Below are 27,356 nucleotides of genomic sequence, written 5' to 3'. Positions count from 1 at the left end.
TCAGCTGGAGTATTATGTCAGCTCAGAGTTCAGAGAAGGACATGGGCTCTGCCATGTCTTTTATGTCAGCCTCAGAGCCTCTTAGCCCATTTCACTCCCTTAGCTCTTAGAAAGGTAGGACCTTCATATATCCACTCATTGGCTTAGAAAAGAAAACTTTCACTTAATCCCTTCCATATATAATAGCTCTAGAGCTGAAAGTCACCAGTCCACAGCCCCATTTTCCAGATAAAGAAACCAAGGCCCATGGAGGTGAAGTGCCTGACAGAGGATTTGAACCTAGGCTGCCTGACTCCAGAGACAATGCACTTTCCATTATACCATGCATGAAAAAGAGGGAGCAGTCAGTTGCCAGAGTCTCCACCTTCAGAAACCAAGCAACCCTATAAACTAATGATGCAAAATTATATGCAATATATGCATAATTGATGTACCAAGAAAACAATACAAAAGGTTTGAAAGGGTAGATCATTATTGATGGGAGGAAACCTTTGGAGAAGGTGGTATTTGAATTTAGTTCAACAGACAAACATGGAGGAGGGAACATTCCAGGCATAAGTAGTACCATAAGGAAAATCCTAAAGGTGGAAAAGTACAGGGCATAGTCAGTTTGTCTGTAACATAAGGTTAATAAATATTAGTCATTGTGCAATAAGCAAGCATTTATTAAGCCTACACTATGTGCCAGGAGCTGGGCTATGTGCTAGGGATCTCCTTACCTTCAAAGAGAGTACATTTGTAATGGTAATGGTAATTTGAAGATCTTCCCTGACCCTTAATAGATTGAATCTAATCACATGGAGCCTGTGGTGGGATGAGCTTGCTTAACCAGTGGAGCAGAGCTGAGAGGAAGCTGGGAGTCAGAGCAGTTAGAAAGGAGGGAGGAGAGGATGCAAGCAAGGAGACAGATAGGTATGATGTTGATCCCTGTGGTGTTAATGAACTTCTTTGTTGCTACCCGTATTTCCCCGATAATAAGACCTATCCTGAAAATAAGCCCTCCCCTTACTGTGTAAGATTCCTCTAAAATAAGCCCTCCCCCGAAAATAAGCCCTATTGAGATTGCTACTGTAGTGAAGGTGATCCCCTGCGCTACACGCTACATTACGGTACCCTCTGTATGCACCGTCCCCCCCCCCGGGTGAAATGCACACCGCGCTCCAAGCTGCATCTAATCAGAGCTGCAGCAGTGAGCGTGTCATCCTGTTCTTCCCCAGTGATTTGCTTATTGAATAAAGGTACATTTTTTTGTTCACATTTACCTGTTTATTAAAATTGCTGTCAATGTTCATTAAAATAAGCCCTCCCCTGAAAATAAGCCCTCTGGTGTTTTTCTGTCCAAAAAAATAATAAGAGTGTCTTATTATCGGGGAAACACGGTATGATGTATTTGGTTTTCTGGTGTTGGGATTTAGCTTTCTGGTGACTGAATAAATGTTTTTGCTTCTGTCTTCTATATGGAGAGTCTGTTATATTATGTGATTCACTATGCCGGCATACTCATAGTCACCATCCATGCTACAAATATTGCGTTGGCCCTACCATATTCTACCAGGGAAAACATGAGCACAACAGAAAGAGATCTGAGTTTGAATCCCAGTTCTGCCACTTACTGGCTATTTTTTTTTTTTGAGGCAATCAGAGTTAAGTGACAAGCTAGTGTCTGAAGGCAAACTAGTGGTTTAATTTTAAGCAAGTCACTTAATTTCCATTTCTTCATCTGTAAAAGGAAGGGGTTGCACTAGCTCACCTATGAGATCCCTTCCAACTCTAGGTTTATGAGCTATAGAAGGAAAGCAATTGAAGTTTTCTTTCCTAATCCAAAAGTCTTTTCCAGTCCTAAATCTACTATCCTAGTTGCATTTCATGGATCCTAGCTTGGGTTCAAATGGACTGAGTCCAATCCAGAAGGATTGACCTCAAAAGGGTCTATTTAATTTGACTTGTCCTCAGAGTTTATTCAAGGAATCTCCAGATATACTTCTATCTAGGTTTCCACAAATGTGAATAACAAAAATCACCAGCTCCATTACAAGCATTGAAAGTAATAAGTACATATCTGGTAGAAGGCTGTTTATTTCACTATACCAAAAATACGAAAGATTCAGAGTATTCATTGGAGTCCCATAGATTGATGCAGAAAATATACGGCACTCACAATAGCCAATAAACTTTTCTCAGAAGAGAACTAAACTTGGAATTGCCAATGGGGCAGGAGTCCAACAGTGAATCTCTCTAACAGGTTTCAACACAGGCCCTCTCAGATTTGGACTTCTTTGGATCCTGTCCAAAACTTCTGTTTTGGATTTCCTTCAGGAAGCAAATATATTCTGGGGATACTGTGTTTCCCCTTTTCCATCAGACTTGCACTATTCAAATAATTCATGGTAATAGTGAGTGGCAAGTTCCAACTTATTCTCCCACAAAACACCTTTAGTTCACTTAAAGCTGTTGGGATCACATGAGCAATCCCTGTTTTCCTCCAAAAGATACACTGCTCAGGAAATTTCCCCTTCTCTCTGGAAGGCCAGATCCATTCATTTTCAAACTTGGGCTTACTCTGGAAGCAACCCCACAGTTCAAGAAATCTTTCTTTCCTAGTTGACTCAATTCCAGCATCATCCTGCTTGGAAAAATTTAGATTCCCTTCACTTTTACAAGACACCTCTATAAGACTATAAACTGCAGAATAGATGCAGATCTGCATTGTTAGAAAAGGGCTTCCTCCATGGAGAGCTTCCTACATAGATGAGATTGCATTCAATAAGTATTTGTTAAACAGCTACTATATGTAAGTCGGTACACCAGGAGCTGAGGATACAAAAAAGCAAACAACAAAAAAGGAGATACAGAGGATAGTTTATGCAGAGGCAAAGAGGGACAAGATACTGGGTTTGACAAGTAGGCCAGTGTGGATGGAATATGGGTGCCAGGACAGAGCCCACCACAAGAGATAGCCTCCGTCCTCCCAGTGAAGCATAAGGGGAGGTTCCCTGCTAGGAGGGAGGGGGGTGACAGAATTTTAGAACAAGGCTATTCCTGGATGACCATGCAAGATGCAAGGCATAAAGTTCCCCCTTATGCCAACCTCCCCTTGGAAATCCTAGCTTCGGACGACAGCTCAGCTCAGATGTCACAGTAAGGGAAGCCTTCCCATTACAGAAGCCACTACCTCCTCCCCCCAAAATTCTTAGTGATTTCTTTCTTTAAATGATTGTGCCTTCACACGTCTCGGTGAAAGCCCTATTCTCTAGGGATGTTTTGCATTTGCTTTTGTGTCTTAGCTTAGCACACAGCCCGCCCCTAACCCTAACCTGCATGATAGTCGTTAGCTAGCATTCGTTGAGAGCCTACTACGAGCCAGGTTCAGGGTGCTAAGCGCCACTGCGCGAAGCCCTACAACCACTGTGAAGAGATTCTGTAATTATCCCCGTTTTACAGATGAGGAAACTGAGGCAATCAAGGGTCAATGGTTAAAGGGTTAAACTTGCCCAGGGTCACGCCGCCAGTTTCTGAAAACACAATAAATGCGCCTTAAAATCACGCGAATGGGAAGGATCGTTTTACAGACAGTGGGAGGCACTGAGGGTCTCTATGGAGCGTGCCTAACGTCACAGTCAGTGGGCAGGATGGAACAACTACCCAAACAGCTGAGCTAGTGTCAGGACTTCGTCCTCCACAAAGAACAATCGCGATCACTCCCCCAATTTAGGACTCAGTTTTTCCACTTCTCTCCTCAAGTCCGTTCTCCCGCCCTCTAGCCGCAGGCACTTTGCGCAGGCGCGAAGCCAATTTTCCATCCTCCGCGGAGGGGGTAGGAGGGCCTAATTCCGTCAGCAGTAACGCTGCGCAGGCGCACTGTCTAACTTCCCGACGTTCTCTGCGGCGCTCCCAGTGCCTTTGCTTAGCCCAGGCGTCCATAGACATAAAGGACCGCACCCTAGGAGCTGTTCGCGTCTTTCCCGTGGTGCCTCGCGTGGATCCTAAACAGGAAGTGAGGTAGGCGCAGTGCCGAGCGGAAGTTGCCGGTATGGCGGAATACGAGCAAGTACAGAGGAGCACCCTGAAGCTTAAAGGGGTGTCGGAACTGGGCGTGACGAAGCGGTAAGTGCGACGATGGTGTCGGGGCCGCAGGGGAGACGGGGGCGGTGGGGCAGGAAGGACTGGGACAGGGCGGGAGGCAGGGTCCGAGGCCCGGAGCTAGTCCTTACCTGGTGCCGAGGACAGGCCCGGTTTCTTCGTCGGTCCAACCGTCCGTCTGTTTCTCCGCTCTCCCAGGAAGAAGAGGAAGGACAAGGACAAGAGCAAGGTCCTGGAGCAGATCGTGACGAGCAAGAAGAACGAGGAGGAGAAGCGGAGGGGGCTGGACAAGCGGACCCCAGCGCAGATCGCCTACGAGAAGATGCAGGAGAAGAGGGTGGGCGAGGGAGGCATTTTATCTTTCGTAGTTTATATAATGTTCTGATAAAGGAGCCATAGGCTTCCCCCAGACCGCCCGGGGGACCCTGACACAAACTAGGTGAAGAACCCCTGCTCCAGGGCCTTTGGCAGCAGCTAACGAGGGAGGGAGGGAGGGGAAGGCCTTTACCTCTTTCTGATTCTCACTCCATCTGGAGGCTTTGTTCAGGGCTGAGTGCAGAAGTTTATGAAAAACATTGGTAAGCCAGAGCAGAATGACCAGGATCCTGAAGGGACTGGAGATCTTGGGGAAACGTTGAAGGAACCGAGGATGTTTTTAAGGGAATGCTGGGCAGGGGGGGGGGACATGGGGAAGAGGTAAGTATTACGTTCTAGCTGCCTTAAGGTATCTGAAAGGTTGTCATGTGGAAGAGAGATTTTATATGTTCTGCCTGTCTCAGAGGATAGAAATACAGGCAGGAGAGGTGGATAGGAGCAGTGAGTGACAGAGAGGCAGGATTAGGCTTAATTTGTAAGGAAATACTTGGTTCAGATTCCACCTCTGACATGAGCTGTGAATGCAACTCTCAGCCTCAGTTTCCTTATCTGTAAAATGGGGGTCATTTGTATGTAATACCTACTTTACTGGCTGTGATATCTGTCTTACAGAGTTGGGAGGACCAAATAAGATGCCAAGCCCTTTGGAAACTTTAAAGCACTATATATGTGTCAGTTGCTATTAAGCATGGGAGCTGTTTCAAAGAACAGTGGTCTGCCTTACAGTACAATAAGTTCTCCATTACTGGAGGTCTTGAGTGGGGGGCTGGATTAATACATATCCAAGATAATTTAGGGATTAACATAAAATTTTTGTTAGATTTTAAAAAGAATTTCTGTTCAGGTACTGGTTGTAATAGAAAACCTTCCTATTTTGAAATTGAGATTATTTTCAAGTCATAAGCTGTTAAGTGAAAGACTGAGCAGCCACTATAGGAGACCAGGATTCCTTAGCTTTTTTTCCTATAGCAGTGAAAATAATTCCCCAAACATTACGTAAGGACAGTTGGATCTTTGTTTTACTTTGAAGCTGCTGTTCCACAGTGGTGGAGAACTGACTATAATTTTCCCAAAAGTAATAACAGCTCCTATACCTCAGTTCCTTTCTGCTTCACAACATCCCAGTCTCTTGACAACAACGACAACAAAGAAGCACCAGCATTTTATCACAAGCCAAATACTTAATTGCTGAGAGATATGTGGTGTAAAAGAGTGATCATTGTGGGGATAGAATCAAAATGGGCTTCACTTACTAGGCATCAGTTTTCTTTATTATAAGTAAGAGAGTTAGACTAGTGGACTTCTGAGATCTCTTCCAGCTCTCATTCTATGATTCTTGTGTTCCTTCAGTTCTTGTAGGATCATTGTAGTATACTTGTGGTTTTTGAAAGAAAGGATGCAGGTGTTATAGACCTTCATGGCCTTGTGTTTTAATAATGTATATACTTGACATTTGAAAGATCCCTTGTTCTTGACAGGAATATAGATCACAAATTTGAATGATAATTTAATTCACCAAGCATTGATTTAGTGCTTACTCTTTAGAAAATATTGTGTTGGGCCTTAGGAGTACTAAAAGATTTGTTTCATGAGAAGTCTGTGGTGCAGTGTGCCCATCTCTGGAGGAAGAATAAAGTTTAAACTGTTTGTGGGATAGTAGGATATAGTGCTGGAGAGGACCTTAGAGATTATGGAAGCCAGCCTCTTGGTTTTACAGATAAGGAAATTAAGACCAAGGGGTAAATATGTCTCGCACATAGACAGATGATGAACACAAGAGCTAGGTTTTTACCCCAAGTATACTGACTGTCATGCAGTCTTTGTACCACACTACACTGCCTTGAATTCACTGAGCCTACCACAGAGTGCAAGGGTAGAGCATATACAAAGGTAGCTATAATACAAATTGACCCTCTCTCATTTTGCTGTTATAACATGAGAGGGTTCAACCAAATGGTCTCTAAGGATTTACCTAATTCTGAAATCCTCTGTTCTCTTCAATTCTTGGAACGTTTTTTTTTTTAAATACCTACTGTGTGCAGAACACTGTGCTCACTGCTGGGGAAATAGAATGTTTACATGAGACAGGATCCCATGTCCAGAAGGGTCTGATATGTTTTGTTTTGTTGGGGGCAGGGGGGGAGGTTTACCTTAGTATCATAGATGAAGAAGGTATAGAGATTGATCTCCTTCCATAAGGCATGGAAGCTTTCATCACGTCAGATTGCAGATACAACAGTTTCTGGGAAGAGGAGACTAGGACATTTCAGAAGGACTGTTCACAGCAGAGGTGGCCTACAAAAGAGAGGCAGTTTTCTGGACTACCACAGTAGGCAATATGGAACCACAAAGATATTAAAGCAGAGTATTCATATGGTGCACTAAGGTTTGCAAACCACTTCACCTGTAGTATCTTATTTGATCCTCACAACAACCCTGCAAGGTAGATCCAGTTATTAACCTTTTTATAGACAAGGAAATCCAGGTTTAGAGAGGTCTAGTGATTTGCCCAGAGTCACAATAGCTGGTAACTGTCTGTGGCAGAAATTAAAGTCCAGACTTTCCTGACTCCCCCATCCAGTGCTTTTTTCTCTGTGCCAGCTAGTACAGACAGAAATCTGAGATGCATTCATCTAGCCATGTTTGAAGGCCATATTTTGGAGACCAAAGCTCTAGTCATGGCCCTGAGCACAACCATCCTTTGTAACTAGTTACATGAGCAGCTTTGGACAAGTCACTTACCTTCTGTGGGCTTCGTGTGATGTTGTTTAAGAAGAGGATGTGGAGCAGTTTGTCTACAACAATGGTAGTTTCTCAGAATATGAAGAGTGGTAGAATAGGTTGGGGTGAGGTTGAGAAGCATATCAAGGGGAGTGTCATCATGCTTTATAATTTTATCCCTTGCCCAGTATTGTTCCGAAACATTTAATAGTATAACTACAGTATTTAAAAATCCTTCAGACCCCTACTGTCACATCCTTCTGCCAGTTGTCAGCGGCACATCAAGTTGTCTTAACTGTGGGACTAGCTGCCCTCTGTAACATTTCAAGAAATCACTCAAAATGTTACAGAGGGCAGTTAGTTCCACAAGAGCTACCCCTCCCTGCTCTTGGTAGGTCCAGGTGGTGGTTAGGATATGTGAATTTATAACCTTTTTGTTTTCTTTTTTTTTTTCCTTTAAGCAAATGGAAAGAATCTTGAAGAAAGCATCCAAAACTCACAAGCAGAGGGTGGAGGTAAGAATTACCAAGCAATAAAGTACTGTGACTGAAACTCTAGGTTTTAGCAAGCTCTCTGAGTCCTATACATTCTACTCACTAGTGAGTAAGGCAGGAAGTAATGGTAGAAGTCAGGATGATTTAAAAAGAGGCATTTATCTTTGATTTGCTTATAGCTTGATTAGATGAGAATTCTTGCTAACCAGCATATTATGCGTGCTCATCAAATATGTAAATATGAGGAAGATAATGAATGGGGAAAAGGATTTCCAGGGAGGTATAATTGATAATAAGAGCTCACCTTTATTAAATGCTTTGGGGTTTATTTACAAATGTACTTTAGCCATAATAGCCAGGCGTGGCAGATATTGCAAGTAATTATTTCTATTTCACAGAGTAGAAAAGAGACTTATTCAGGTTGACAGTGTAAGGCTCAGAATTAGAATTTAGGTTTTCTTGCTCCAGAGCCCATTTTCTTTTCATTTTACCGCTGCCCCTTTGTGGATTTGGGAAGAGCATCCAGCCTATGTTAGGAGGAGATCCAGGTGAAAAAGGGCATTAATTGGAAAGTAGCAGCCAAGATAGAGAATTTGTGTAACTTTTCTGGTCTTGTGGTGAAGCATTTTCTTTTCTTTCTCCCCTTTAGGATTTCAACAGACATTTAGATACTCTCACTGAACATTATGATATCCCCAAAGTCAGCTGGACAAAATAGACTCCTGCAACATTGTGTGGTGTGGCCCCAAGGAACAGTACTCATTTGTGTTTGTTTTGGATAACTATGGCATGTTCTGTAAATGCTTCCCTCCTCCCCCCCCTTTTTTTGGATGTTTCCTGCTAAGACTTTTTAAAGACTCTGTAATCAAGTTAGCAACTTGTCACACTTTATTAAAGTGGGACTCATGGTAATTGAAGTTTCTTTGTGACATAAAATGTCTAATCTTTTAGGTTAAAAAAAATTCAGTTATTTATACAAGGTCATTGAAACTTATTTACTAATAAGGATGTCCAACTAGGAAAGTGTGATAGCTAAGAGTTACTTTTATTACACTGTCTATAGAAAAAAAAACTTGCTACGCCAGTACCAACAGACTCCAAGGTGCTAATTATAGCCAGTTATCATCTCGTTACTCTCCTACTTGAAGATAATAAAATGTTTCAGTGTTTAAAGGATGATGGCATGAGTATAGGATCTCCCTCCACCCAGTCTTTGCTCTGGTGATAACTTGATGACTGCCCTTCTAGTGATGATGCTGCCTCTTTATCAAGGCTGAATGCACATTGGACAACAGGCTCATAGGCAGTCACTGGGACTTTATTCAAAGCCTTCCCACATTGATAGAATCTGCCAGAGTTTGTGCTCTGGGGCCATGGTCTGGAAGCCCAGAGCCACTTACATATTTTCATAAGGGATCAGGAAGGACATCAGAGAGCAAGGCTACTCTTAGCTTGCTGTTCTTTGCATGTATCATCTACTTATTGTTTGTGTCAACTTGGGCAAGTCATTTAACATCAGTTTCCTCACCTGTAAAATGAAAAGGTAAGACTCAGTGAGTGACCTGTAAGGTACTCTCTAGCTTGAAATCTATGATACCGTGACTTGAAGAGGAGTAGATGGAGAGTATATTAGGGCTAGGCTCCATGCGCTGCCAGAGAAGGTCTGGGTTGATTTGCTGCTGTCTTCTGTTTGTCCAAGATCTCAGGCTGAGAACATGGAGGCCTTCAGTGCTCCCAGAGTGGTCACATACAGTATAGTGTCTCATTGTTGCTCCCTGCGCTGACTGGACTATCAGCCACTTGGGAAGCTCTGCAGGTTCAAAATGACAGAACTCTAGGCTCCCTTTTGGTCTGGGATTTCTGCTCTGGTTTTTCCTCTGCAGGCTTCAGACTGGGCTGAAAGCTGGAACTGAGACCCTTTTCTGCTCCTGGGATCTGAGCCACACTGCAGCTGCTACTTCTGAATTTACTCCTTGACACAGCCCAGGACCAGAGATCATTCAACCACTCCCCCTACCCTGGAAAACTGCCCCAAACACAATTATCTTCCTCATTCTGTGACCTGGAAGCAGAATGTAGGTGACAAAAGTGCCAGTTGGTACCTGTTCCTGCAATTCTGCATTTGGTGCCCCTTATGGATTCACAGCCCCTCCTTGGGTACTAAAATCCGCAACCCAACCCTCCCTGGCCATGCCCTATCCCCAGTATCTATCCCTCTTAGTCTGGCTCGTTCACTATGATTTTTATATTTCCCCATCAGGATTCAGTCTGGTGCTTTTTTCTGCATCTGTTTGGAGGAGTTTAGGACCTCACTATGAGCCAAACTTTTTGATACAGTGACTAACAGAACTCGTCTACATTAGTTGTTAATTGTTTCTTAACAAAGAACATGGATTTGTGTTTTCACTTCAGCTATCCGAAGCAACAATGTCCATTATATTTGATATGAGTTTTCTTGTCTTCTTTCAGTGATAGCTTCATTTGCATTATTGTCTTCATGTATATTCCACATGCATCATTCTTAACGCATGTTTTTCTCAAAATTCCTTATGGCACAATAAGGAATATAAATTACAATCTTATACCATGATTTTGTTCAACCATTCCCCAATTAAGAGATAACTTTATTTCTAACTTTTTCCATAAAAATTATTGGTTTTGTATGTATAGGAACAAGTATCTAATTTTTAAAAAATGTTTTCTTTTGGGGGGAGGGGGGAAGGCAAGGCAATTGGGGTTAAGTGACTTGCCCAAAGTCACACAGCTAGTTAAGTATCAAGTGTCTGAGGCTGGATTTGAACTTAGGTCCTCCTGACTCCAGGGCTCAGCGCTCTATTCTATTTGCTGTGCCACCTAGCTGCCCCCCAGAATTTCTAGAAACTCTTAACAGGTTGTCCCACCCCTGCTAGGGTTTCTCCTTGATGATTGATGGAAGAGGGAGAACAGTCTTAGATCTAGAGGTGAAAGGAACTTTAAGGTTCATTTAATCCAACTCTCCTCTGAGGAAACTGAAGTCCTGGGTGAAGTTAAGTGACTTCACAATGACACAGGTGGTAAATGTTGGAGGTTTGATTTAAACCCAGGCCCTCTGACCAAAGTCACAGTTATTTCTGCTGTACCATAATGCCTCCCCACATTAAATATATGCCCTAGATCAAAGGATATTAAGTTTAATTCCCCCTCATACCCAATATGCATATGAAGTCATGCAACACTCCCACATTAACTGTCGTGGGAAGGAAAAAATGTTTTGGGGTGGCTAGGTGGTGCAGTGAATAGATCACCAGCCCTGAAGTCAGGAGGACCTGAATTCAAATTTGGCCTCAATCACTTAACATAAAAACTAGCCATGTGACCTTGGGCAAGTCACTTAACCCCAATTGCCCTCCAAAAAGAAAAAAATATGCTTCAGTCTGCACTGGAATTGTTGTGGACCATTGTACTGATACTAAGTTTCACAGTTGATCATTGCATTGTTGCTGTTACTATGTACAACAATCTAGTTCTGCTCATTTCCCTCTGCATTAATTCACGTAGGTCTTCCTGTGTTTTTCAGAAACCATCTCCCTCTTCCTCTCGTAGCACAGTAGTATTCCATCACAATCATATACTGTATCATAACTTATTCAGCCATTCCCCATTTGATAGTCATCCTGGCAGTTTCCAATTCTTTACTACCACAAAAAGAGCTGCTGTAAGCACTTTTGTACGTATGAGTCCTTTGGTCTCTTGGATACAGACCCGGTAGTGATACTGCCAGATCAAAGGGCATGCTCAGTTTGAGTGGCCCATTGAGCATAGTTCCAAATTGTTCTCCAGAATGATTGGGCCAGTTAGCTGTTGTACCAGCGGAACATTCTTTTCTGTTTTTCCACATCCACTCCAGCACTTGTCATTTTCCTTTTCTATTAGCCAATCTAGTGAGTATGAGGTGGTGTACCTCAAGAATTGTTTTAATTTGTATTTCTCCAATTATTAGTGATTTAAGACAATTTTTTCCATTTTATTTTTTATTTATGTGCATAAAACATTTCCATAACATAATAAGGATGGTCGCATATGAAACTGCAAATCATGTGTGTACGACTTGCCACTCCTTTTAAATATATAATAAAGTTACGTAATTTTCTTTTTTCTTTTTTTCTTCCCTCCCCTGTCCTAGAGATGGCAACCATTAGGCATACACACACACACACACACACATATATATATATATGTAAAATTATTCAGCATATCAGTTCTTTGTCTGGATGCAGATAAAGCATCTTTCTTTATATGTCCTTTATAGTTAGTTTGGGTATTTATAATCAAAATAACTTATTCACTCATTCTTAAAACAATTTTGTTAATTGTATACAATGTTCTCTTGCTTTGCTCATGTTGCTCTTCATTATTTCGTGCAAGTCTTTCCATGTTTTTGGATGATCATCAGGACATTTTTATATGACTATTTGTAGCTTTGATTGCTTTTGAAAATTGCCTGTTACATCCTTTGACCATTTAGCAGTTGGGGAATCCCTTTTATTTTTATAAATTTGGCTCAGTTCCCTATTTTCCTGAGAAATAAGAACTTTATCTCAAAAATCCCCCTCCCCCATTTTCTTGGTTTCTTTTTAGCTCTGGCTGGATTTGTTTTTAATTTGATGTAATTAAAATTATCCATTTTACCTCATGTGAACCTCTGTATCTCTTATTTGGTCATTTAACTCTCACTCTCCGTAGAACTGAAAAGTAATTTGTGCTCTCCTAATTTGGTTATGATATCACCCTTTATATCTAAATCATGTACGCATTCGGGGTTTATCTTGATATTCAGTGTGAGATGTTGGTCTGTGAGTAGTTCCTGCCAGACTGCTTTCCAGGTTTTCCCAGCATTTTTTGTCAAATAGTGAGCTCTTGGCTCCAATAGCTGGGACCTTTGGGTTTATCAAACACAAGGTTATTCTGCTCATCGGTTTGACTTTGTTTTTTATATCATTCAAAATTGTTTTCCAGAAAGATTGAATTAAGTTCAGTTTCATCAGTGCATTAGTGAACAGCCCTTCCAACACTGCTTCTGCCTTTTTACCATCTTAGCTAATTTGGTGGGTATGATATAACTCAGATATTCTAATTTGCATATTTTTCATTTTATTTCATTAGAAAATCACAGAACAACATCATTCGTGTCTTGGAACATTTTTTATATTGTTAATGATTTGCATTTCTTTTGAAAGTTATCCACAGCCTTTAACCACATGTCTTTTGGATCATGTATTTAAGTCAATTCCATGTACATGTTGAATGTCAGGTTTTTACCAGAAATCCCTGATGCAAAGATATTTTTTCCCCATTCCATAGCCTTTTTTACATTAAGCAGCACTGATTTTGTGGGGCAAAAGCTTTATAAATTGATATAACCAAAATTGTCTTTTGTAATCTCTATCCCTTGAGAGGCAGCGTGACAGCAGAAAAAAAAAAGTGCGGATCTAGGTTCAAAGTCTGGTTTTACAACTTTACCTATGAGGCCTTGGACGAGTCACTCCACTATAAATATATAATACATAGGCCTCAAATGACCTCATCTGAAAAATGTAGAACTGTCTTACATGATTTCTGAAGTCCCTGCCAGTTCTAAATTTATGATGACCCTTGTATGGTTATGAATTCCCTCCCTAACCTGTTGAGAAGGTTGTTTGAAAGATACAACCTTCTGGTCTCTCATTTTTTATGATGTAATCTTTTATATTTAAAATACCCATTTGAAGAAATTTATGATATAAGAAGAGTGGTTTGGCATATTATTTATTTCCTTAGATTGGCATATTACTTCACTTTCTACATTGTACAGTTCAGTCAAACTGGCGACCATGCTGTTCTCCCACATATTACAGTCCCTCTATCATCTCCATGCCTTGGCATTATCTATCTCCCAAGCTGTACCTCTGCCTCCCATGATCTTGTTCCCTTCAAAACTTTTCAAATTATGCTTTCTAAATGAAGCCTTTATAAATTCTTAATCTTGCCCCATCTTAGCTCTGCCCCAGATGCTAGGACCTTAATCTAAAAAATAAAAAAATTACATTGTATTTATTTTGTATATATAATTATTAATGTCCATGTAGTCTTCCCCATAGAATGTAGGCTCCTTGAGGACTGGGGCTATTTCATGTTTGTCTTTATGTCCCTGGCACCTAGCTTAGTGCTTTTAATAAATGATTGTTGCTTATTGGCTGACTAATTGTAGTCAAGGTATAGATGATTTTCCTGGTTCTGATTGCTTCACTCTACTTCATACAAATATTCCCTTGTTTCTCTGATTTCCCATCATTTCTTACAGCAAAATAATATTCCATTACATTCATGACCCACAATTTCCTTAGCCATTCAATCACAATACATTTCTTAAGCACCAGTTATGCACTAGGCACAACATAAGAATCCCTGACCTCAGAAAGCTTCCAATTCTGTTGGGGAGATAACATGTACATACAGAAGTACACACAAAAAAAGCAGGTAACTTCTGAGGGGAAGAGACTGGCAACTGCAGGGATCAGGAAAGGCTTCTTACAGAGAGTGGTGCTTGAACTGAATTTTGAAGGTAATAAGGGACTGAGAAGCTAAGGTGAGAGTATGCAATCCCAGTGAAAAAAGGAAGGGGGTATGGACAAACATTAAGTGCCTACTATGTACCAGGTACTTGCTAAGAGCTTTCATTAACTATCTCAATTGATTCTCATAACAACCCTGGAAAGTGGTTGTGATTATTATTCTTATTTTACAGTTGAAGAAACTGAGGCAGATTTAGTGTCTTGCTCAAAGTCACATAGCTAGTAAGTTTCTGAGACTGGACTTGAACTTGGGTCTTCCTGACTCCAATACTCTGTCCACTGTGCCACCTGGCTACCTCCTCAGGCATTCCTCAGTGGATGCCCATTTTGTTTCTAGTTCTCTTCTATCACAAAAAGTTGTGCTATGAGTAGTCTGGTATACATGGGAACTAAGGTCACTTCTGCTACTGGAGATGGTGGTAGTGGGTCTGGGCAAGAACCATCATAGGCCCAAGGATGCAAAATTTGGTAATATATCTCTTGCCTTATGGCCTCTGGGCATGAGTTCCCTCCCCATCCTTCTCTGATGAGGAATAAGGCAAAATTTAAGATACTGATTACTGGTTATCTGGGACCAGAGAATAATGACCTGGTGAAGGAAGGAAAAACAACCTGGAATAAAGGTAAGGCCCTTGTATAAAAGTGCTTGTTTATTTGAATTGAAATATAGATGATAGCTGCTGGTAAAGATAAAGGGCAGTTTACCTTGCTGTAGAGCAGGAGTCATGGATCTCCTGGCAGCCTGGTGAAGCCTATGGACCCCCTTCTCTGAATCATAATTTTATCCAAGTGTGTTTCCATAGACCTATCCTCCCTGCTACTGAGACCAAGGCTGGTGAATTGTCTGAGCTCAGAAGTTGCAAGCTTGCAGTGAGGCTAAAGTTAATCAGGGTATCTGTACCATGTTTAGCACCAAGATCATGAACTCCTGGGAGCAAGGGAGTGGAAGAGGATGAGGAAAGACACCAGGATGCCCAAGGAGGGTGTGACCTGGCCCAGCACAGAAATGGAACAGGGCAAAGCTTCCCTGCTGGTCGGCAGTGGCCATTGCCCGGGGAAGCCCAGTCCCAATAATAAAATAAAAATGTTCTTAAATGCATACAATAAAACAATGTAGGATTACAAAAGAAACGTTGAAATTAAAATGTAATTTTTTTTCTACCCAAGTTTACAGGCCCCTTGAAACTATCCATGGGATCCATATTAAGGGTTCCTACTGCAAAGGGGAGGAAGGGAAGGAACAAGTATTTATTAAGCACCTGCGATGTGCAAGGCACTGTGCTAAATGATTTTACAAATATCTCCTTTGATCATCTCCACAAACCTGCTACTATCCCCATTTTACAATTGAGGAAACCAAGACAAGCAAAGGTTAATGACTTTCCCATATTCACAAAGCTAGTAAGTGTGGCTGGATTTGAATCCAGGCCTTCCTGACTCCAAGCCCCAAGGCTCTCTGTACTTCCCACCCCCACCCCCAGAAGCCACAGTGTGGGGTGGGTATATCACCTTATAGCTCTAAAATTCTACGTTTTTTCAGCAAATGTTGTATGAGGCCATAATGCACAGATTGCTATGCCTGGAGTCAGGAAGACCTGAGATCAAATTCAGCCTCAGGGGAAAATAAAATGTTTAGATAAAAACAGTCCTCTGCCTTCATAGGGCTTAAAGCCTAGTAGGGGAATAAAAGAAATTCAGGTAACAATACTATGCAATCTTACAAGAGAAGTATATTGGAGAGAGGGCTATGTGAGGTCTGAGGTGAAGGTAGTCAAACATGGGGCCCAGGGAAAGCTTCCTGGAGTGGCATGTGAGTTCAGTAAAGGATACAGAAAGGAATTTAAAGGAAGAGATCAGTGGCATGTAGTGAACGTGATGCAGTACCTATCTTTGGACTCAGGAAGACCCTGGGTTCAAATTCTACCTTTGACATAGACTCTGTGACCCTAGGCAAGTTCAATGACCTCCTGGCTCTGATGTAATCTGTTCTAAGGTCCCTTCCAACTCACATTCTATGCTTTAAGGTCCCTTCAAGCTGTAACACTGTGTTCTAAGACCCCCTCCCAGCTCCGACATTCTGTGTTCTAGGGGCCCATCAAGCTATGACGTGTTCTAAGGGCCTTTAAGCTGTGGCATTCCCTGTTCTAGAAGCCCTCCCAGCTCCCACATCCTATGCCTTAAAGTCTCTTCAAGCTGTGACACTGTGTTCTAAGACCCACTCCCAGCTCCGACGCTGTGTTCTAGGGGCCCTTCAAGCAGTGACACTGTTCTAGGAGCCCTCCCAGATTTGACTCTATGCTGTAAGGCCTCCCCAGCTTCGGAGCGCTGACATTCTAGTTCTAAGCTGCCATCCATTTCCAACGTTTTGGATACCATGACCATTGGCTGGGCCTGGCAGGCCTGGTCAGACCCCCTCTCCTCCCTCTTTAGGCTTCCTACTCAGCTCCAAAGCTCCCGAGCTCCGGCAGAATAAATGGCTTCTTCAGACCTCAGTGCGCCTGCGCCCCGGCGGCGCGCGCACGGGGAGTACGCCCATGTCTTCCCTCCCCTGCGCGTGCGCCAGAGGCCGAAGGCCGGTCCCCAGACCGGACATAACGGTTCCAGGGCGGAAGTGGAAGTGAGGTCCAGTGGGTCGGGTGCGCCCGCCTGCTCGCCCCGGTGCTGCCGCCTCTCTTGCTGCCGCGCCTCGCCCTCGTCCTCGACCTTTCCTTGCCGTTGCCGCTGCCCCCGCCGCCGCCGCCGCCGCCGCCGCCATGTCGGCCAGCGCCGTGTATGTGCTAGACCTAAAGGGCAAGGTAGGGAAACCCGGCCTCGGCCAGCGCCGCTTCCCCCCTCCGCGTTGCCTGGTAACGGCCCCTCCCCAAGGCGGGGGCGGGAACTTCCCCCACCCTGCTCCAGGTCCCTGTCACCCAGTCAGCGTTCCCAAGGATAGCCTTTGACCACCGCCCTACCACCTCTGGCTTCAGCCGCCGCTCCAGGGCAGTCCATGACATCCAAGAGCTCTTAGGCAGCACCTGCGGTCTCGGGCAGCACCAGCCTAGAAGCATTCCTTAAGCGCCTACTATGTGCCAGGAACTGAGCTAAACTCCGGGGATTCCAAAGAAAGGCCAGAGGCAGACCCAGTGCTGTCGTGGCACCCCAGATGTCGAGGTGGAAGGGATGTCATGGTTCAAATGAGGAGCATCAGATGGGATTTGAACCCAGGTCCTCTCACGAACCAGCAGCCTAGGGCTTTTCCCACTCTGCTGTGCTGCCTCTGGAGAAGGGGAGTTTAGAGCTGAACGTAGCCACGTCTTCCAGGAGCTGAGTCAGGTCTAGGAGAAAGATAATAGGTGCCAAGGTCCATGTTAAGTTCGTTAGATATACAAAAGTGAAATGGGAGGATTGGGGGAAGAAGGACAGAGTGATCGGAGGTGGCATCTGAGTTAACCTTTAGGGAGCTGGTAAAGATGAGAAGGGAGATTGTATTCCAAATACTGTCGACAAAGGAAGCAAAGATACAGCTACAAAGTGAGGGGCTTGTTTAAGACCTCAGGGAACGGTCCAGTTTGACTAGAGCCTAGAGGGTATAGATTGGAAGAATGTGTGGAAAAGAGCGGTGCCAGGCTACCGAGTGTTCAGAATGCCCGCTGGACGCCCTTGAGCTTTATGTTGGGTGCAGGACCTCAGAGTTCCTAGGGGCCATCTAACCCAATCCGGACCTGAATAGAAATCTCTGTGTCACTCCAGGTAGGTTGATCATCCAAACTGCTTGAAGACCTCTAGTGAAGGGAAACCATCTTTGTCTTAGTGGGTCCCATCGCACTTTTGGCTAGCGCTCAGTTAGGAAATTTTTCTTTGACTCCAAGACCAAAATTTCTTTGCAGATTCCACATTGTTCCTAGATCTATTCCCTGGGTCTAAACATAACAAGTATAATCCCTCTTTCCAGGTAACTGCCATTCAGATAATAGAAGACAGCCATCATATCTCTCTTAAGCCTCTTCTCCAGTATAAAGACCCATGGTTCTTCCAACCAGTCATCACATGATGTGAATTCATGGTCCTTCAGAGGACTTTTTCTCCCTCCGGGGGGCATTCTCCAGCTTGTTAATGCCCTCCTTAAAAGTATGACATGCAAAATCAAACACAGTATTCCAAATATGGCCTGACCACACCCGAGTAAACTCAGCAGACAATATCTGCTCCCCTTTCTGAATACCTGTGCCTCTTAGTGTAGCTTAAAATCCTTTGGCTGTCCTGTCACACTGTTGACTCATGTTCGTTTTGCAGACCACTAGAACCCCAAGATCTTTTTCATAGGAACTGTTACTTAGCCTTGCCTCCTCCAGCTTGAGTAGTTGATTTTTTAAAACCCAAGTGGAAGACTTTCCATTAATGTGTTACATTTCATCTTATTAAATTTGTCCCGGTGTCTTAGACTGTCAAGCATTTTTTGAATCCTGGCGCTACCATTTAATCTATTGACTGCCTCTCCTATCTTTGTGCTTTTTGCTTATTTGATAAGCATGCCATATATATAATTTTCCAGGTTATTGATGAAAATGTCAAGTAGCACAGAGCCAAGCACAGATTCAGTGGACACTACAGTAGAGAGTCTTTCACTGTGCTTTGAGTATGGTCATTCAGCCAATCCTGAATCCGCCTAATTGTGTTACTGCCAAGCCCATACCTCTCCATCTTGCCTTCAGGAGTAGCGTGAGGGTATCCATCAAATGCTTTGCTCAAGGGAAGTAGACCATATCTACAACAGTGCCCTGATCTGTCCTGTTGAAAGAGGAAATGAAGTTAGTCTAGCATAACCTGTTTCTGGTGAAAGTGTGGCACTTTGTGATCACCACTTTTTTTTCTAAATGTTCACCAGCATTGAGATAGATCCCTTTCAATAATACATTCTAGAATTTTCCAGGAGTCAAAGTCAAACTTATTGGACAATGGTTTTCATAGTCTGTTTCCCTTTTATGGAAGACATTTGCCTTTCTCTAGCCCCAGCACCCCTCTTCTTCTACATGATCCTTGAAAGATGACTGACAATGGCTCAGAAATAGCATCTGAAAGTTCTTTCAGTAGCCTGGAATGTAATTTGCCTGGACCTGATCACTTGAACTCAACAACAACTAGAACTCATCAAACAGGAGCTCTTTAAGTGTCTCTCCATTTATTCTGTCCTTTCCAGTCCAAAAACCATTCTCCTTGGCAGAGAAACAGAAGCAAAGTCCTAGCTGAGTAATTGTCTTCTGTCCATTCATTATCATTGTCCCATCTACATTGAATATTTCTTAACTCTTTTCTTCAGCATAGCTTTTTAAAAATCTGTTTTGTTGTCCTTAACTTTCTTTGACAATCTTAGTTCGTTCTAAGTTTTAGTGTTCCTAGTACCATTCTTATGGGACTTCAATTTGGCTTAAATAAATTGTATTTGATATATTTTTTTGATGCCACATCTAATTCCCAATAAATGCCCAAGCAAATCCCTCAACAAAGTACATTCTCTGGAGAAGAAAAGTAACTTTATTGATTATTAGCAGAAAGGTAAGGTGTGTCCTTTAATTTGGGCAGTATGACATTGACCATTATTTTTTACCAGAATTTTACTACTTCTCCAGGGTCAACTGTATTTATTTACTATCAATGTGTATATTCCTTTGGCCCTGCTTCCTTCACTCTGTATCATATCATATGAATCTTCTTATAATTCTCTGAATTCTTTATATTTGGCATTCTTTATGGCCTAATAATTTTCCATTATGTTCATATACCATTAATTGTTCAGCTAGTCAATCACTGGACACATAGTTTATTATTACAAATAATAAATAAATAAATTTTGTTATTTATAAATACTGTTAATGAACCGTTTTGGGAGAGTTCTTATCAGTTGCCCATTATTAATAATATCTGACATTCTTATAGAACTTTTAAGTGTTACTGTAAGATTTGTATCAAATTAAAAAGGAATCTCCTCTCTAGCACAGTAGAAGTTCCTGTAATCAATCAACAAATATTCATGAAGTATTTACTGTGTACCAGGCACTAGAAATATAAAAATGAAACAGCCTCTGTCCTCAAGAAACTCACATCCTTTAGCATATAGTAGTCATTTTGAAATGTTTGTTAAAATTGAATGAGTAGATTCGACAGATATCGCCAGACTTTCTCTGTGATGGAAAGTGTAGGTCAGTGAACTAATTAATTCTATCATTTAGGGAAAAAAAAAACAGTATACCTAAGTTAAAAAATAGCTCCACTTTCCTTCCCTGCCTGTCAGCAAAGCTTCAGGAGCACACACCACCACACTTAGCCATTTAAGTTGTTTGCTCATTTTCTAAATGAGGGAACAAAAGTCCAGAGGGAGGAAGCAGCTTAGAAGGCCACAAAAGAGAAAGGAAGAGATAGAGACAGGACCAGAATCCAGGGCTCTGGATACCTAGCTCTTGGGTTCACCATAGTAAGTCTGCTGCCTCTTCCACATGGAAATCTTCAGATATTTGAGGACAGTGATTATGCTCCCACCAAGGTTTCTTGTATCTAATGTAACTACCCCTATTTCTTTTCAGCTAATAGTTTCAGAGAATGGACTAGATTAGATGATCTCTGAGGTTCCTAATAGTTGAGATCCTGTAACCTTCCTTGGAATGAATTCTGTCACGCACACATCCCTCTTAAAGTCACTTCTTTCTATACACCCCTGACCTCTTCTCCTTTCCTTGCTTGGCTCTTCAAGCACTTCTTCCTTGGTACTCCCAGTACCAAATGTCTGTGGACACCTTTGTTGTCAGCAAGCTTAGGAAAGACAGGACAAAGATAATTTGGGATTCATCTCACTAACCAAATGATTATTTTTATATACTGAGAGTCAAATTCTGAAATTCATTCTACTCCCAGCCACATTCCTCATACTCTGAATTTCACCTTTTCATCAATGACCTTCTCACCATAGAGATGCCTCAACTATGGGGCCCTTTCTTCTGATTGAAGAGTCCCTGGCCTGGGCCACTATTTCACCATTTTGGGCACATAGACCATGCTCACTTCGCTCTTGCTCACTTCTCACTCTCTAGATTTCACCTTCTAGCCCCTCCAACCCCTCAAATTCCAGAACCCTTGTTAAGTGTTGGCTTCTCCCATTAGAATGTAAGTTCCTTGGAGGTAGGATTAAAAGTTGTCTTTTTTGCTTGTATTTGTACCCACAGTGCTTAGTACAGTACCTGGATCATAGTAAGTGCTTAAGAAATGCTCCATCTACCTGCATGCTAAGTGTCAGAAGGGAAAAGAACCTTATACAGAAGAAATAGGGACAAATACACGTGATGGTTGGTTCACTGTTTGCATGAAATACTTAACTCATCTCCTCACTGTGGTTTGGGCACTTATTTAAAAACAGTTCCAGGGAAAGGAGGCTGGACAATGGATTACACATTGGATGTTGACTTTGGTCAATATCCAATGTTGATGTTATAGATCAGATCACTCAACAGGCTTTGCAACATTTCAGCAGTGCTAGTCATGCTGTTTTCCTACCAAGAATGAAAAGTGCTGAAAGGAAAGAGAACAAACCCTTCCTCCTTACCCCAATCAAACAAATCACTCCCTGCATTGCTCTTTAGCTTCTTAGTTCCCCTAGAATCTCATCAGCAATTAAAACAAAAAACAAAACCAATATCCTGAATTTCTCTAAAGGATGGGAGATTTTTTACTAGGTTGGTCAATTGATCAATCAGTCAATAACTACTGACTATATGCCTGTCTAGCCTGTGTCAGTGATCTAAATCTATGATCTGATCGGCTATGATCCTGTGACCCAGTAATATCTATAATCTCACAATAGGGACTTTATCTCAAGGGGTTTACTGACAATAAGACTCCTGTGTACAAAAATGTTCATCACACATACAAACTGTGTGATCATGAGCAAGTCACTTAATCTCTTGGAGGCTATTTTCTCATCTATAAAAAAGGAATAATAATATCTGTACTATCTACCTCACAGAAGGCTCAAATGAAATATGCATGTAAGGCATATTGTAACATTTAAGAGTGATTTATGAATGTCAGCTATTATTAATAAAGGGCAATTGATAAGAAGTCTCCCAAAACTGTTTATTAACATTGTAACATACTCTGAAGTTAAGTGTCATTGGTCTCCTTCCTGTTCTTCAAACAAGAGACTCCATCTTCCAACTCTGGGCATTTTTACTGATTTTTCCCCTGTGCCTGACATTCTTCCTCCTCACCTCCTCCTGACTTCCCTGGCTTCCTTTTCAGCCAAAATCTCTATTCTACAAGAAACCTTTCCTTGTTCCCCTTAATGATAGTGCCTTCCCTCTGTTGATTATCTCCAATTTATCCTGAATTTAGCTTGTTCATAACAGTTGTTTGCATGTTGACTCCCCCATTAGACTGGAAACTCATTGAGAGCAGAAACTGTTTTTTTATCTTTCTTTGTATCCCCAGAACTTAGCCTTGAGCCAACCCGTAATAGGTGTTTAATAAATGCTTTTTGACTGACAGAAAAGTAGGTACTTAAAGTGTTGGTGCACGTTGAGGGGACCCATTTTCCCAAGCCGTTCACTCTGGTCAGGGGTGCAGAAGGGCAATAACCTTACCTAGATTAAGGTGTTCCCTGAGTCTCTCAGACTGATTACCACCCTTAATCCATTCTCATGTATTTTAGAATTCTTCTTTCTTTCTTTCTTCCTTTTTCTTTCTTTTTTCCTTCCTTCCTTCCTTTTATTCTTTCTTCCTTTTCTCCCTTCCTTCCTTTCCTTTCCTTTCCTTTCCTTTCCTTTCCTGTCCTTTCCTTTCCTTTCCTTTTCCTCCCAAGGTGGTGGTATTAAATTTTTCCATTAGCTAGGGAGGGAGAACATGAGTATTCACAATAATATTGATACCTTGGAAAGAGACCTTAGAGATAACTGTTTCATCTCTCTCCTTTCATAGAGGAGGGAGCTAAGGTCCAGAAAGATTAAATGTGCCCAAAGTCACACACCAGGAAGTAACAGAGCCAGTTTTTCTAGGGATGCTTGGGGTGTCTCTGACCTTCACTCCAGTTCAGTTCTTGGAGTATAATCAATGGGGGGAGTTCCAGTTAAAGTGAAAGGTATGTCAAGAAGTATGCTAGGCAGGCACTGCTGTAGTTCAGCCATAGAGTAATGGACATTAGCAGTTTTTGTTCTCTGCTGTCAAGGGTGAAGGTGAGGATGACCTGATCCTTAGACAAATGTCCAGGAAGAGAGGATGGTAAACAACATCAAATAGGGAGGAAAGAGGTCAAGGATTAAGACTGAGAAGAGACTGTCATATTTGGCAATTAAAAGATTGTTTAATAGGGGCGGCTAGGTGGTGCAGTGAATAGAGCACCAGCCCTGGAGTCAGGAGGACTTGAGTTCAAATCTGGCCTCAGACAGTTAATATTAGCCGTATGACCTTGGGCAAGTCACTTAACCCCAATTGCCTTTCCTTCCCCCCCTCCAAAAAGCAAAAAAAACCCCAAACAAATAAAAGATTGTTAATAGCTTTGGAAAGAGCAGTTTCAGTTGAGTAATGAGGCCAGGAACAAACGTAAAGCATTGAGGAATAAGTGAGAAGAAAGAGAGTAGAAGCAACAAGTGTAAATAGCAGCATTTTCTTAGAGTTTGAAAGTAGGAGAAAGAAGGAAGATCCAGGACAATTGCTCTAGGGTATATGGAGCCAGGTTCTGAAAGTGGCAGTGGGGGTCCTCCTGATGCTGAGTTTTCAGTCAGCTGACAAGTATATCCCAGGAAACATCCTTCAGGTATGAGAAAATGGAACGGTCGTCACTGAAAAGGATAGAGACAGGTTTGGTGTCTTTAAAAGAAAGCCAGGTCTCATTTGGTGTTAGAGAAAAGTATCTAGGAGAGCTTAACCATTGAGTGGAGACTCCAGGGAGGCACAGCAGAAGGGATAGGCAGAGCATAATAGGGACTGGAGAGGGAAAAGAGCATGAGCTAGACCAAGGGGGTGGGGGCGAAAGGGATCTCGATTTTTCCTCAGGTGTATAGTCGTAGTTTTGAGCAACTGAAATAAGAGGAAGTTAAGATTTATTTAACATAAGACAGGACCAGAACTAAGATAAGGCAGTCCCAGAGCTCAAAATAAAATGTTAGTTTGCCTGAGCCTCCACAGGTCTTGTCTTCCAGGAGAATCCCACTGTCTTGACTGAAGAGCCCAGGAGTTGGAATAGTTTAGCACAGGGTTGAAAGAAGGAGGAGGCCCTCCTAGCAAAGTCTCAGAAGAGAACATATATAATGACTCTGGGTGATTATGAAGATTGAGTTGAAAATGCAATCAAATGCTTTTTCTTTTACAGGTGCTTATCTGTCGAAATTACCGAGGAGATGTGGACATGTCAGAGGTAGAGCATTTCATGCCAATCCTGATGGAAAAGGAAGAAGAAGGGATGCTGTCTCCCATCTTGGCTCATGGAGGAGTTCGTTTTATGTGGATTAAACACAACAATTTATATTGTATCCTTTTGGGGAATTCCTCATGTGACCCCAAGTTATTCCCAAAGAGAACCCTTGGTATGTGACTAGAGCTAGGAGATCTAAGTTTTATCCTCAGCAATGTCACTAATTTGCAAGCTTGTTGTAAATTTGGGCAGGTCTCTTCCCTTCTCTTTGCCTTAATTTCCTTACCCCATAAAATGAAAAAAATGAATTAGATGATCTCTGAAGTTCTTTTTATCTCTGACATTCTATATTTTACAGACTCCCTCAGTGCTTTTTCTGTGTACACACACAAACACACACTTACTTGTTTATTTCTCAGGTCCATATTAATGATGCTTTATTTCCCAACATCCCTTGTTCTTTTCTGTACTTCCCCTTTACTCCTGTCTGAGCCAGGGTACCTGTTCCTGAACTCAGAAAATGCCCTATTTTCAAGCATCTTGTTATTCCCACAGATCTGATCATATTAAAGGATAACTCTTTAACACAGTATAAAGAAATGACCCCAGGCCTAGCTCAACTTGTGTTTTTTCTTGTACTTTATTCTCTATTGCAGGTCATGTACCAGAGCTGTTAAGAGTAGTAACCCTTTCTGCCATCACTTGAAACGACCCTAAGCAGGAAGGGACTAATGACAACAAACTGTTGGCCTTATTCCCCCTGACAGATCTAGAATTTGACACTATTAGGGAATAAGGCTTAGGATTTGGCTATAAAAGTTGTTCCATTCCTACCTGAAAGATATTCTTTATCCATGGACAGTCCATAATTCAGACAGGTATTATCCTTACTCCCTGCAGCAGATCTTCTGACTGGTCTGACTCATTACATCTGTGCCACCAAAATGCCTATCATGCTCAGGCCCTAAGCGTGAAGGAAAGAATTTAGGAGAACTGATGGATGTTAGAAAGATCTGAATGGAGCTCCAGGAAGAGAAAGCTCTGAGTAGCTCCTAAATATTTACACCCTTATGGACATTGTATCTGGCTGACCTTTCTCATTGTATTTAGTGTAAGGATTGAATATGTATACTGAAGACAGAAGAAGCTGGAGACTAAGCAGCCATGAGGGCAGTGTGCCTCCCCAGTCCTCTGCACCTGCCAGACTGTGGTGGGGAGGAGAGTGATGAAACAGGTTGGAATGCTTTTTGCCCCTGTCCATGCTGGAAGTCACTCCTGGGCAGGGAGGGCCAAACTCCTTTGCTGGCACATTGCAAAGCTAAAGGGCACTAAAGCAAGTACTGATTAGAATTAAATTCTAGATATCTGTCTAGAACAGAAGTTTTTAACATTTTTTTTGTGTTGTGGGCCCCTTTGGCAGCCTGGTGAAGTCTTGGATCCCTTCTCATGCATAAAATAAAATATATACAATTACTAAGGAAACCAGTGATACTGAAATATTATAAAAATATTTTTTAAAAGAAAGTTCACAGACTGGTTCACATTCAGGTCAAGAACCAAGGTCTAAAATGACCAGAATAACGATTTACACATTAAAGTAGCTTGTAAAGGTTTACAAAGTGCTTCCCTCATGGTGAGTAGGTAGTAATGCTTTAGATTTTTGTCATCCCCCTTACCTGTCCAGTCAGATATTATTAATCCCATTATACAGGTGAGGAAACTGAAGCTCAGAAAAGTAAAGTCACTCATCTGGGTTCTCATGGAATGAGTAACAACCCTAGAGCACAGACCTTGGGCCACTGTACTACACTGCCTTTCATTAGTAAGCACTTGATAAAATATCAGTCTGCAGCCTTAACACAAGCGCTTTAACACTTATATAGAGAGACGTAAAAAGAAAAAGAACATCACAGACTGGGAGAGAGAAGGAACAAATTCTGGAGGGCATTCTGATAGAAATGAAGCTTGAGTCAGGCGTTAGAGGTTAGGAGAGGGTTTCTCTTTGAAGCATTTAGAGGCAACTGCCACATATGTCCTGTTGATGATTGATCTACAGTGTGATCTGAGTTACCACCACGATTCCATCAGGTCTTTGGCCTGTGGAAAAGTAAATGATTATCTGACCTCTCCAAATGTACTCCCTTTGAAGGTTCCTTAATAGGCTTTCTGTCAGTGGTTGCAACATCTAAGAAGAATGCCTGTGTGTCTCTGGTGTTTGCCTTTCTTTACAAGGTAGTACAGGTAAGTGGCAAATAAGGAAATTGGATTTTCCTTTTCTTGAAAATATAACTTCTTTCACCCTGCACAGCCAACCTCAGTATGACCCTTGTCACATGCCATTTGTCCTCCAGAGGGCAGTACATTACAGAGGTTGCTCCTTGGACCTTGACAAGAGATGGTGTAAAGGGCAGCATGACCTGTAGTGGTGGTGTGGAGGACAGTAATAGGAAACAGTTTGAACTGAAAGATCATAGTGGAGTGGGGATGTGAGTAAGAATGATGCTCTTCGGCAGTGTTCCCTGAGGGAGATCATATCCAGGTAGAGAAAGATAAAAGAAGATTTCTTGGAAGCTGGAGGTGGGGCCGAGGAGTAGAATGCTATTCTAGGCCTAAGAAATGGCCTGTGTGAATGAACAGAGGCAAGAAAGGGTAGAATGAGTTGAGGGGGGCCTGGAATATGTAATAAAAATAAGAATAACAATAATAAATGTAAGAGAGCACTGG

At 42.1% G+C, this 27,356-nt stretch overlaps 2 protein-coding genes across 2 annotated transcripts in view; both read left to right on the top strand.

Annotated features, from left to right (window-relative positions):
* The first annotated feature begins 3,948 nt into the window (after positions 1 to 3,948).
* On the top strand, positions 3,949 to 12,348 carry FAM32A (family with sequence similarity 32 member A). The gene is made up of 4 exons (XM_069102123.1): positions 3,949 to 4,104; positions 4,279 to 4,417; positions 7,638 to 7,691; positions 8,320 to 12,348. The coding sequence occupies exons 1-4, from the start codon at positions 4,031 to 4,033 to the stop codon at positions 8,386 to 8,388; spliced, it is 336 nt and encodes a 111-aa protein (XP_068958224.1). The 5' UTR covers positions 3,949 to 4,030; the 3' UTR covers positions 8,389 to 12,348.
* A 4,498-nt stretch (positions 12,349 to 16,846) lies between these two features.
* Positions 16,847 to 27,356, top strand: part of AP1M1 (adaptor related protein complex 1 subunit mu 1) — a 28,876-nt gene continuing 18,366 nt past the window's right edge. Inside the window, exons 1-3 of the mRNA XM_069102122.1 lie at positions 16,847 to 17,055; positions 24,591 to 24,747; positions 26,806 to 26,873. Coding sequence (XP_068958223.1) covers positions 17,014 to 17,055; positions 24,591 to 24,747; positions 26,806 to 26,873 — 267 coding nt within the window. The 5' untranslated portion in view covers positions 16,847 to 17,013. The remainder of the gene's footprint in view (positions 17,056 to 24,590; positions 24,748 to 26,805; positions 26,874 to 27,356) is intronic.

This window comes from Petaurus breviceps, unplaced genomic scaffold (genome assembly GCF_028583685.1).
Source record: "Petaurus breviceps papuanus isolate PSGF00001 unplaced genomic scaffold, PetGlider_PUasm1.0 523, whole genome shotgun sequence".
Classification (NCBI taxonomy): domain Eukaryota; kingdom Metazoa; phylum Chordata; class Mammalia; order Diprotodontia; family Petauridae; genus Petaurus; species Petaurus breviceps.
This window is presented reverse-complemented; position numbering and strand designations above follow the sequence as displayed.